General features: G+C 49.2%; 1 protein-coding gene across 20 annotated transcripts in view; it reads left to right on the forward strand.

Moving 5' to 3' along the window:
• Nucleotides 1–10,090: 10,090 nt before the first annotated feature.
• Nucleotides 10,091–11,295, forward strand: part of GPHN (gephyrin) — a 566,685-nt gene continuing 565,480 nt past the window's right edge. For 18 of the 20 annotated variants that reach the window (XM_070065103.1, XM_070065105.1, XM_070065109.1 and 15 more), the window contains exon 1: nt 10,091–10,224. In XM_070065103.1, coding sequence (XP_069921204.1) covers nt 10,161–10,224 — 64 coding nt within the window. In that variant the 5' untranslated portion in view covers nt 10,091–10,160. The remainder of the gene's footprint in view (nt 10,225–11,295) is intronic. The other 2 variants (XM_070065114.1, XM_070065116.1) reach the window with 1 other exon arrangement.

Raw genomic sequence — 11,295 nt, forward strand, 5'->3', positions numbered from 1 at the left:
TTTTGATCGCTTTTGGATTTTAAATGACTAGATACACTCCACACTGGAAGTTGTTAACATGTCCATAAAACGGAGCTCCTCGCTACCTCTGAAATATTTAATTCTAGGCAGATCCACCAAATGAGCAAAACTAAGTACAAAATAAAGAAAAGTAACTGCCACATCACAAACCATATCCACCTGTCCTATCGACTTTGCCTCCTTGTTATCTTTTCCTTGAATTCTCTCCCACCCTGCCAGTACTACTCTTTTAGTTTAGGCCTCCTTCCTATGTGGATTACCATAGTGTCTTAATTGGTTTCTCTGCTTTCAGTCCCTCTAATCCTGGGGTGGGGAACATCTGGCTCACGGGCCACATAAGGCCTGTGTCTAGCTTGCCAAGGCTATTGCAGGCGAGACTTGATATTTAATAAATCTACTGCAGGCTAATTTTTAAGTTGGTAGTTTTGTACGGCCCACAGATGATATTAGAGATACCCAAATGTGTCTTAACAGAAGAAAGGTTCCCCATTCCTGCTCTAATCCATCCTCCATGGTACTGCTGAAGCTATCTTTTCTTTTTTAAAAAGATTTACTTATTTATTTGAAAGTCAGAGTTACATAGAGAAGGAGAGGCAGAGTGAGAAAGATAAAGAGAGAGAGGTCTTCCATCTGCTGGTTCACTCCCCAATTGGGCACAACGGTTGGAGCTGCGCCAATCCGAAGCCAGGAGCTTCACCCAGGTCTCCCACACAGGTGCAGGGGCCTGAGGACTTGGGCCATCCTCCACTGCTTTCCCAGGCCATAGCAGAGAGCTGGATCGGAAGTGGAGCAGCCAGGACTTGAACCAGCGTCCACATGGGATGCCGGCACCGCAGGCAGCGGCTTTATCCGCTAAGCCACAGCGCCAGCCCCTGAAGCTATCTTTTCTAAAAGATAATGCCATCATGGATTGTCCATCAACTTTGTTAAAAAGTCCAAACTCCGTCACAGACCATAGATGAACTGCCTCCTGCCTTACATCCCAGTTTCATCCTTCCCCACGTCCTCCTTCCCTGAAACTTCCTACACTGAGCTCTACAGAATCACCTCCAGCTCCCCGGAGGTACCATGAGTTCTATTACCTCCCTGCACAGAGCTCTCCTTGTCTGCTTGACCATTATCTGTTTTTCTTAAGAACTGAGTTTGGTGTCCTTCTGTCTCAGGGATTCTCAATCCCAGCTGCATATTAGAATTTCCTTGTGGGGTTTGAGAAACAGCCTGTAAATGACCTGGATCCATTCCCAGATCATTTAAATCATGATCTCTAAGAGATAAGGCAAAAGCAACTGTACTATTTGAAGGCCTTCCCTTGGGAAATTTTAATGTGTGCCAGGTTTGAGAACCACTGCACACAAGGGTCTCTTACTTCTGTCATAGCATTTAATGAACTATGTTCCCATTCTTGGTTTACTCAGCTATCTCCCTCACCAGGTGATGGGCTCTTTGAGGCTCAGGACTATATCTTGTTCATCTTTTCATTTTTTTCTTAAAGTATTTATTTATTTGAAAGTGAGAGAGAAGTGGAGAGAGAGAGACACACAGAGAGATCGAGAGATCTTCCATTCTCTGGTTCTCTCCCCATATGGTGGCAACAGCCAGGGCCGGGCCAGGCCAAAGCCAGGAGCCAGGAGTTTCTTCTGAGTCTCCCATGGGGTGGCAGGGTCCCAAACTCGTAGGCCACCTCTGGCTGCTTTTTCCAGGCCATTAGCTGGGATCTAGATTGAAGTCGAGCAGCTGGGACACTCACCGGTGCCCATATGAGATGCCTGCATCACAGGACTGGTGGCTTTACCTGAACACCACAACGTAGGCCCCCACCTTTTCATTTTGACACCCAACACAGTGTCTGGGATTTAACCAAGGCTCAGTAAATGACATAAGGCAACAGAAAGTTGATTGCCAAGTCCCAGTTGTCTCAATACCATCATGTGTAAATTACCATTATATTTTACTGTATTTCCTGAGAGGTTCAGATCTTTTTTTGTTGTTGTTTACTCTAAGTTGTCATTAATTTCCTATCTCACATCAATACAAGAATGTTGTCACAACACATTTCATAATCCAAAAGAATCCCTTATACTTTCTGGTAATTATCAAAGTAAGCCAACCAATACAAATTCTCCTTTCTCCCAAGTTCAATTTAAATCTGTAAAGGTACATTTTAAAGGTAAAGTTCAGAAACTGTACTTTTTTTTTTTTTTTTTTTTTTTTTTTTTTTTTTTTACAGGCAGAGTGGACAGTGAGAGAGTGAGATAGAGAGAAAGGTCTTCCTTTTGCCGTTGGTTCACCCTCCAATGGCTGCCGCGGCCAGCGTGCTGCGGCCAGCGCATCGCACTGATCCTAAGGCAGGAGCCAGGTGCTTCTCCTGGTCTCCCATGGGGTGCAGGGCCCAAGCACTTGGGCCATCCTCCACTGCACTCCCGGGCCACAGCAGAGAGCTGGCCTGGAAGAGGGGCAACCGGGACAGAATCCGGCGCCCCGACCGGGACTAGAACCCGTTGTGCCGGCGCTGCTAGGTGGAGGATTAGACTACTGTATTTTATTTACTCATTTATTTTAAATGTTTACTTTTTTTATGTGAAATGCAGAATAACAGAGATAGGGAGATATAAAGACAGATAGAGAATCTTCCATCCACTGGTTCACTCCCCAAATGGCCACAATGGTGGTGGTGGGCAGGGGGGCAGGGCAGGCCAAAGCCAGGAGCTTCACTTGCGCCACCTTCTGCTGCTTTCCCAGGCACATTAGCAGGGAGCTAAGTCAACTGGTGCTCATAGGGTTGCTGGCATTGCAGGCGGCGGTTTAACCCACTGTGTCATAATGCCAGCTCTAAAAACGTATTTTTAGACTGGAAAAGATCTATAAGAAATAACAGAATTTTGGCATTAGAAGAAACTTAAGTATAAAGTTCCTTCACTTCATAAAAGAGGAAACGGTTTTCAGTTACATTGAAAGTATGTCCAATGTCCCACAGTTCACTGGGATCAGAGCTGGTTACCAGAGCCTACGTATTATTACTGCCAGCTCATCTTCCAATCTGATTTCTATCTTTCCTCTCCATCCACAAAAATAGCAGGGTCTACAGACCTAAAATGATTAGTGTCATGTTCTACCAACTGAGTTAGCTGAGTATGCAATCCATGCTCTGTTTCAAGAAAGCTACCTCTGTATCTATTTAATCTCTTAAAGTCTTTGGCAGTCCTGAGAGATTTTCCAAGTCATTTGGTCTAGACACAGCAATGAGAACAAATGACAGGAATATAAAATACCTCTACCAATGACTACCTTGAACTAGTTATTTAACCTCAGAGCCTTCGATTCCCCTTCAAAATTATATTGCCATTTTTACCATGATAATGAGTTTTTAGAATATATAACCTACCCCCATTCTCTCTTGTTTTTTAGCTAAGGCATGAAGTAAAATAGTTTACTTGCTAGCAGAAATTTGTAACTTCTAAAAAATTATTTGCCTTCCCAAAATATTGAAACTATAAGTTCATTATCAGGTTTATCATCTTTCTCTCAAATGCTTCAACCTTCCAGTTTCTTCAAAACACAAAACTGAAACACTGTACTCTTTTATGCTACTTTGTCTTTAAGACTAGACATTGTACTCTTTCATCTATGGCAATGTAAAAGTTATCAGGTTGGCTGATATTCACATAAGCTTGTAATTTGGTGGATATAATTTTTGTGGGTATAAATTTATTCCATTAACTTATCAAAAAATCAGAGACTAATTCAAGAGACTTATAAATCAATTACATTACAGAGTATCTACCTTCCAGTTTGGTTGAAATATGTCTCTATGCAGGCTACTCCCATCTCCAAATCAAGCTATAGGGAACTGAATTAGTAATCCCAAAGTCTTTGGGATTGAAACATCACTAAAATTTTACTCGTAACTGTAATAGTCTAATAATGTCTCTGAGAATAAAACCCCTCATATTGTTGTACTTGGGAGATACTTTTCAATTTCAAGGTCAACTGAGGGAAAACTCTTTCCTATCAGCAATATATTTACAAATTAACATTGGTGAGTACTATTCAGAGGCCTTTCACATTTATTTATCTTTACTTTCTAGCTCTTCCAAGGATATTTGTCATCATTGCACCTCAGAGTTGCCTTTAGGAGGGCAAGTGACAGTTTGTAATGTCTTTATCTTACACTCTTTTTTTAAAGTTTACTTTCTCATTCTTTGCCCTAACGCTGTATTCTACCTGTAACTTTACACGGCTTCCTTGGAAAGAAACATTTTTTTTTAAAGATTTATTTATTTATTTATTTAATTGAAAGTCAGTTACACAGAGAGAGGAGAGGCAGAGAGAGAGAGAGAGGTGTCTTCTATCCGCTGGTTCACTCCCCAGTTGGTTGCAATGGTCGAAGCTGCACCGACATGAAGCCAGGAGCTTCCTCCGGGTCTTCCCATGTGAGTGCAGGGGCCCAAGGACTTGTGCCATCTTCTACTGCTTTCCCAGGCCACAGTAGAGAGCTGGATCAGAAGTGGAGCAGCTGGGTCTTGAACCAGTGCCCATATGGGATGCTGGCACTGCAGGTGGTGGCTTTACCCACTATGCCAGTGTCGGCCGCTATCTTACACTCTTAAATCTAGGCAGAAAATCCAGTTTTATGGTTGTTTTTGTGAACTATTGTCATGTTAGGCAGTAACTCATTTTTTAATAGAAGGTTCTGCAATTCCTGTATTCCAACACAAATTTCTACCAGCCCCTCTGGCACCTTGGGAGGGGCCTGCAGCTCTATTGCAGTCTCTATTGCTTCATATATTCTACATTTAGTCCTCAAACATTGGAAATGGGAAGAGAACAAGGTTCTATTTTTTTTTTAAAGATTTATTTTATTTATTTGAAAGAGTTACAGAGAGAGGTGGAGACAGAGAGAGAGGTCTTCCATCCAATGGTTCACTCCCCAGATGGTTGCAACAGCTAGAGCTGTGCCAATCTGAAGCCAGGAGCCAGGAGCTTCTTCCAGGTCTCCCACACGGGTGCAGGGGCCCAAGGACTTCTGCCATCTTCCACTGCTTTCCCAGGCCATAGCAGAAAGCTGGATCGGAAGAGGAGCAGAGCAGCCCAGACTAGAACCTGCGTCCATATGGCTTCAGGCCAGGGCTTTAACCCACTGCGCCACAGTGCCAGCTCCCAAGGTTCTATGTTGAAAAAGGAGACTTATTCAACACCCAGTCAATTCCACAGCAGGAGACAGGCAGATAAATATAAAATAAAATAATATAACTTGACTGGGGCCAGCATTGTGGTGTAGCTGGTAATGCCACTACCTGCAACACGAGCATCCCGTATGGGCTCCAGTTTAGGGTTTGAGTCCTGGCTGCTCTACTTCTGATCCAGCTCCTTGCTAATGTGTCTGATACAGCAGTGGAGTGTGGAATGTGGCCCAAGTCTTTGGCCTCAGCACCCACGTGGGAGACCCAGAAGCTTCTGGCTCCTGGCTTCAGCCTGCCCTGCTCTGGCCATTGCAGCCATCTGGGGAGTGAACCAGCAGATGGAAGATCTCACTCTCTCTGTAACTCTGCCTTTCAAATAATAAATAATTACATTAACAAATGAGAATTTTCAGGATAACTGAAAAATCCACATCCTCTGCATCTTTCACAAATTCACTTATGCTTCTTAATATCTAAAACTTTTACTTAACATTCACTTTTAGTATAAAACATGATGTCACCATTCCTATAAACTATTTCTTCATAATTATTAGTCAACCTGGGAATAAATGATATTACTTGGGTCAATAAGATAAGTTTCTTTTCTTTTTTTTTTTTTTTTTTTTTTTTTTACAGAGTGGATAGTGAGAGAGAGAGAGAGAGAGAGAGAGAGAAAGGTCTTCCTTTGCCGTTGGTTCACCCTCCAATGGCTGCCACGGCTGGCGCACTGCGGCCAGCGCACCGCGCTGATCCGATGGCAGGAGCCAGGTGCTTCTCCTGGTCTCCCATGGGGTGCAGGGCCCAAGCACTTGGGCCATCCTCCACTGCACTCCCGGGCCACAGCAGAGAGCTGGCCTGGAAGAGGGGCAACCGGGACAGAATCCGGCGCCCCGACCGGGACTAGAACCCAGTGTGCCGGTGCCGCTAGGTGGAGGATTAGCCTATTGAGCCGCGGCGCCGGCCGATAAGTTTCTTTTTGTAAACTGCTTTTATCGTGACAGTATTTTTTCTTGTAAGTTGGGCTTTAAGCTAAGTTTTGATTATATGGAAACCAATTAATATTTTAAGAAAAGCAGAATTCATTTGATTTTTTTTAAAAAGGTCACAACCTTCATCTTCAGTGTTCAGGCCTGAGACTCTCTTTTCTTGATTTATATATTCTGAATCCTAAAAACTGAAAGCATTGTACACAGATTCCTGCTGAGAAAAAAGCACATACTAATTGAGATGTTAGCAACATGGCTGAAGACAGGGACTTAACACCTGTATGCCCCACAAAAACGTACCCAAACAACGAACAGACAACCTCATTTAGATTGGAGCAACTGAGGCAGAGCTCTGGAGTAGAGCAGAGAAGTAAGAGACCCAGAGGAAAGATGGCCACACAGAGAAGAGAACAAAACACCGCCTCTGTCAACTCTGCCTTCCTGGCCAGGCCTTTTCTCCTGTGGGAAAGGTGAACGGTCCCCCAGGAGCCTCCATTACTACCATGGACACCTACAGTCTTCTGCTGCTAGAGAATCCTACAGTCCTCACAGGCTCCTGGGGCTGTTAAGACACGCCTGGAGCTCACACCGCCATACTCCATCAGAGGTGCCCACATTGTGCCCTCCCGCACCTACAACCTAAGCTGCTGCTTTGTAGAATCACCTTGAACTAGAGCCACTGGTAGTGTATGCCCTGCTTCCGGAGCCATAGCCATTGCACCTATCCTTGAGGCCATACTGCCATCACACCCTGTTCACACATGACAGACACTATTCACAGCCAAGCTGTTACAGTTCCTTATATGCTAGAAACAACCTGTCTTGGAGGCATTCCACTTTCCACATTCCAGTGACTGCAGGAACCTGAGCCCAACCTCTCAGAGTCTAGTTGCAGCATCTTAGCACATTGAAACAGTCATTCATGAGATCAAGAGCAATTCCTCGCAGAGATCAAGTACGGTTAAACATATGTGAGTCAGTGAGTGAAGTACATGCAAAAACTTAGTCCCTTGTCCTCTGCTAATAATTTGTGAAACAAAAATGCCACTTTCCTTCCATGATAATTATGGAATACTCTATGCTGAAAGGGTGCATTTTAAGTGTACCACTTTACTTAAAGGGTACTAATTTAGTCTACCACCTTATTTAAAGGGTGATGGGGCTGTCCAAACTTGTTTAAAGTCACAGAACCTGGTGGTGGGTAGGTCTAGAACTTTACCTTTTTAAAAGTTCAAAATATTTTTAATTATTTAAAATGGAATACCCTAGAGAAAAAGATAGGTTAAAAAGGTAAGAATAGGGACTGGCAATAGCGGGTAAAGCTGTCACCTGCAGGGCCGGCATCCCATATGGTTGCCGGTTTGAGTCGCGGCTGGTCTACCTCCGATCCAGCTCTCTGCTCTGGCCTGGGAAAGCAGTAGAAGATGGCCCAAGTCCTTGGGCCCCTGCACCCACGTAGGAGACCTGGAAGAAGCTCCTGGCTTCAGATTGGCCCAGTTCTGGCTGTTGCAGCCATTTGGGGAGTGAACTAGTGGATGGAAGACCTCTCTCTTTCTGCCTCTCTTTAACTGTGCCTTTAAAATAAATAAATACATCTTAAAAAAAAAAAAAAAGGTAAGAATGTATGTAACCAACTATCTGCTCTTCATCTTTAGTTTCAGATAAAGGAACTCATTCTCTTTAGACATGCCTTTCTCATCCATATCCCTCATTCTGAAACTAGTCAATGCTATTGGCCACCAGGATCTAGGGTGATAATTATAAGAAACATGTCAGATCTGGTTTAAAATTTTAATAAACCACCAAAAATATTAGCAATACACCTCATCAACTTAAAAAATCCATGAACTGGGGTAGATGTTTCGCACAGTGGTTGAGACACAGCTTAGGATGCTTGGATGCAATTCCAGTCCCAAGTGGGTCTCTGATTCCAGCTTCCTGCTAATGCACACCCTGGGATTAAGAATTGACAGATCAATTATTCGGGTTCCTGCCAACCATGAGACCCTTATGGAGTTCCATTCTCTTGGCCTGGCTCAGCCCTGTCATTGCAAATATACGGGGAGTGAGCCAGTGGAAGGAAGACCTGTCTCTGCCTTTCAAACAAATAAAAAATAAAATTAAAACATTCACTTTTATTTCACTTCAATTCCACCCAGCATCTCCTTTGTCCTTTCCATCATTTAAAATGGAATCCATAAAACTGTAAACCTTCAAGGGAGCAATTTCATGTTTCAGTTGAACAAAAAAGCTTACAGGAGATGGCACTGTGGCCCAGCCGGTTAGGCTGCTACCTGCAACACTGGCATCCCATATGGGCTCTAGTTCAGGTCCCGGCTGCTCCACTTCTGATCCAGCTCCCTGCTAATGCGCCTGGGAAACCAAAAGAGGAAGCCCAAGTGCTTGGGCCTCCGGAACCAAGTGGGAGACCTGGGTGAAGCTCCTGGCTCCTGACTTTGGCCTGGTCCAGTCCCCAAAATTGCGGCCATCTGGGCAGTGAACTGGCAGATGGAAGATCTCTAACTCTACCTTTCAAATAGACATAAAAAAATAGAGAGAAAAAAAAAAAAACTCTGCTTTTAACTGTGTACTAACATTGCTGATTACCCTTTGTTTTTGGTACTTTGGTTTACATTTTTATGCTCCCAGATTTTTAACCAGGGCTGGGAACATAAAAAAAAAAAAAGTGTACCCCCCCCCTTTAAATTCATAAGTTGGAAAGGCCAGAAAAAAAGTAACTAAGCGACCTACAAAAATAGCCACAGGTGATTAAGAACACATTTTATGAGAGGCATGCGGAATAAGTGTCAGCAAAAGCTATTTTCAGGGTAACCTCGTCTCTCTCTCACAAATACTGCAATGAAAACTCAATTGCCGCGGCAACCGACTGTGGTGCAGGTGGGAGAAGCGAACCGAGGCTTTTCATGGGAAAGCAAGGTCGTGGAGCGCTGGCTCACGGCGACCAAACTATGGGAGGAGGAGAAGGCAGGCAGGTCCTCTCGCGGTGTCGTCCAGTACCGACCGACACCGACACCTAAGGACGGCTGACTGGGGAAGCGGGCGCACAAGATGAGGCGGGACAGGACACCGCTCTCTCCGCCCCCGGCGGGCTCCGTCGCCTCAGCTTCCCTCCTGCCACCCACGCGGCTTTCCAAGCCCCCGCTAGCTTCCCCGGCGCCTTCGGCGGGGCGACCGGCCGTTGCCGAGGGCTGCGAGGAGAGCCTCGGCGCGCTCCCTCCGAGCGGCCGGGCCGCCGGCGAGCGCCGTCCCTCAGGGGCAGCGGACGAGCGACGAGGCGCCGGGCTCGGCCGGGGATTGCTTCTGCCTGGGGCCCGGCGAGGGCTGCGTTCGTGCCTCGCGCGCACCCGCTCCGCGTCCTCTCAGCCAATCCCGCGTTACTCGCGCGCCCAGCGGCGTTCCGCGGTCCTACTCCGTCCGGGCCGGCTCCTTCCCGCTCCCAGTCCTCGGCAGCCGAGCTCGCACTCCTCCCTGCACTCTCCACGAGGTCCACGCCTCGGGGTGTAGCTCCGCCCCTGTGCCAGAGTCCGCCTCCGCAACCTCCCGAGCGTGTGCTCTCTCTCTCCCCCCCACCTCCCTCATTCTCTTGCCACCTCGCCGCCTCGGGTCTCCCGCTCCGCAGAGCGCCCCGGGTCCCCGTGGCCTCGCTCCGCCGCCTCCGCGCGCTCTCCCGGTGCGGCCACCGCGCCCCCCGCGCCGGCTCGCCGCCTCCGGGCCGGACCCGTGGCCGCGCGCCCTGACTCCGCCCCTCCCGCGGACCCGCGCGCTCGCGGCGCGGCCTCTCCCCCACGCAGGCCACTGAGCGCTCCGCCGCCTCCCCCCGCTGGCCCGCTCGCCTCGCGCTCCCCGGGCGCCCTCGGTCTCGCGCTCTCCGAGGCGAGCGCGCTCCCGGCCCGCGCGCTCCGGGCTCCGGCTTCTCCGGGCTCCTGTCAGTGCGGTGACTGCGCTGGGAAACATGGCGTCCGAGGGAATGATCCTCACTAACCACGACCATCAAATCCGCGTCGGAGTCCTCACAGGTAACCGGGGACGGAGGTCCGGGGGACGGCCGCGGCCGCTGTCCGCGACTCGCCTCAGGCTTCTCGCCTGTGATGCCCGGCGCTTGACTGCGGCCTCGGGAGGAGAGGAGGCTTGAGGAGGAGGACCGGGGTGTGTGTGTGGGGGGGGGGGGTGCATCTTACAACCCTTGAGAGCTGCTGGAGGTTGGGGTGTTCCCGCGTGTCCCCCCGGGGAGCCGGAGCCGGCCCCGTGGGATGTCAGGCCCCAGCGCCTTCGCAGCCGAAGTCCCCGGCCCCCGGGGACCGAGGGGGCCGGTGCGGCGGGCGCTGCGGGGCTCCGAGCTGCTGGTGCGGGCAGCGGGATCCCGGCTCCGCAGTCCTTGCACGCCGCTCGCGGCCGGTCGGGGCGCTTCTTCCGCGGCCGCTCTTGGGGAGAGGGGGGAATCCCATGTCTACCCCCTCCCTCGCTCCCCTCCCCCCTCCCCCCAGCCTGGGCGGCCCCACGCCGCTCGGGCTGTGCTTACCCCGGGCACCGGCCGGACGAAACTCTGCTCCTCCTCAGGCTGCCCCTGGCGGGCCGGGCATCCCCTCAGTCACCCACGGGACACCCCTCGCCTCCCCCGGGAGCTGGGGACCGGCTCGCGTTCGGACCTCGGGAAGTAGCTGCATTCCGCCTTTCCGAGCCACCGGCCCTCCGCCGCCTGCCTCTCCGACCTGGACGGGCTGCAGCTTGCGGCCACCTGGTCGGGGATCCAGCCGTTCTCACTCGAGAGGGAAGGATTCCCCGAGTCGTGGTGTTTGCTCCCCCTCCCTCCTGGGCACCCCCCGGCGAACGGTCCCGAGGCCGGCGGGGAGCTCACTTTCCCCTCGCTGCGTTGCATTTGGGTGATAGCCCTCGATTCGACGACAGGCAGTTGCTGCAGGGCACGACTTCCAGATGTCGAGCGAGCCGCTTTGGAGGGGGGTGTCTGCTGTGGTCCCGTAGTTGGCAAGGTGTGTGTGTGCTCGAGTGGCGAGGCGGCGGTTAAAGAACTATTTTTGGAATCGAAGGGCTTAGTTTGGAGCGAAGGAAATCCGAGACTCAGAGGTGTG

The sequence above is a fragment of the Oryctolagus cuniculus genome, chromosome 20 (assembly GCF_964237555.1).
Source record: "Oryctolagus cuniculus chromosome 20, mOryCun1.1, whole genome shotgun sequence".
Classification (NCBI taxonomy): domain Eukaryota; kingdom Metazoa; phylum Chordata; class Mammalia; order Lagomorpha; family Leporidae; genus Oryctolagus; species Oryctolagus cuniculus.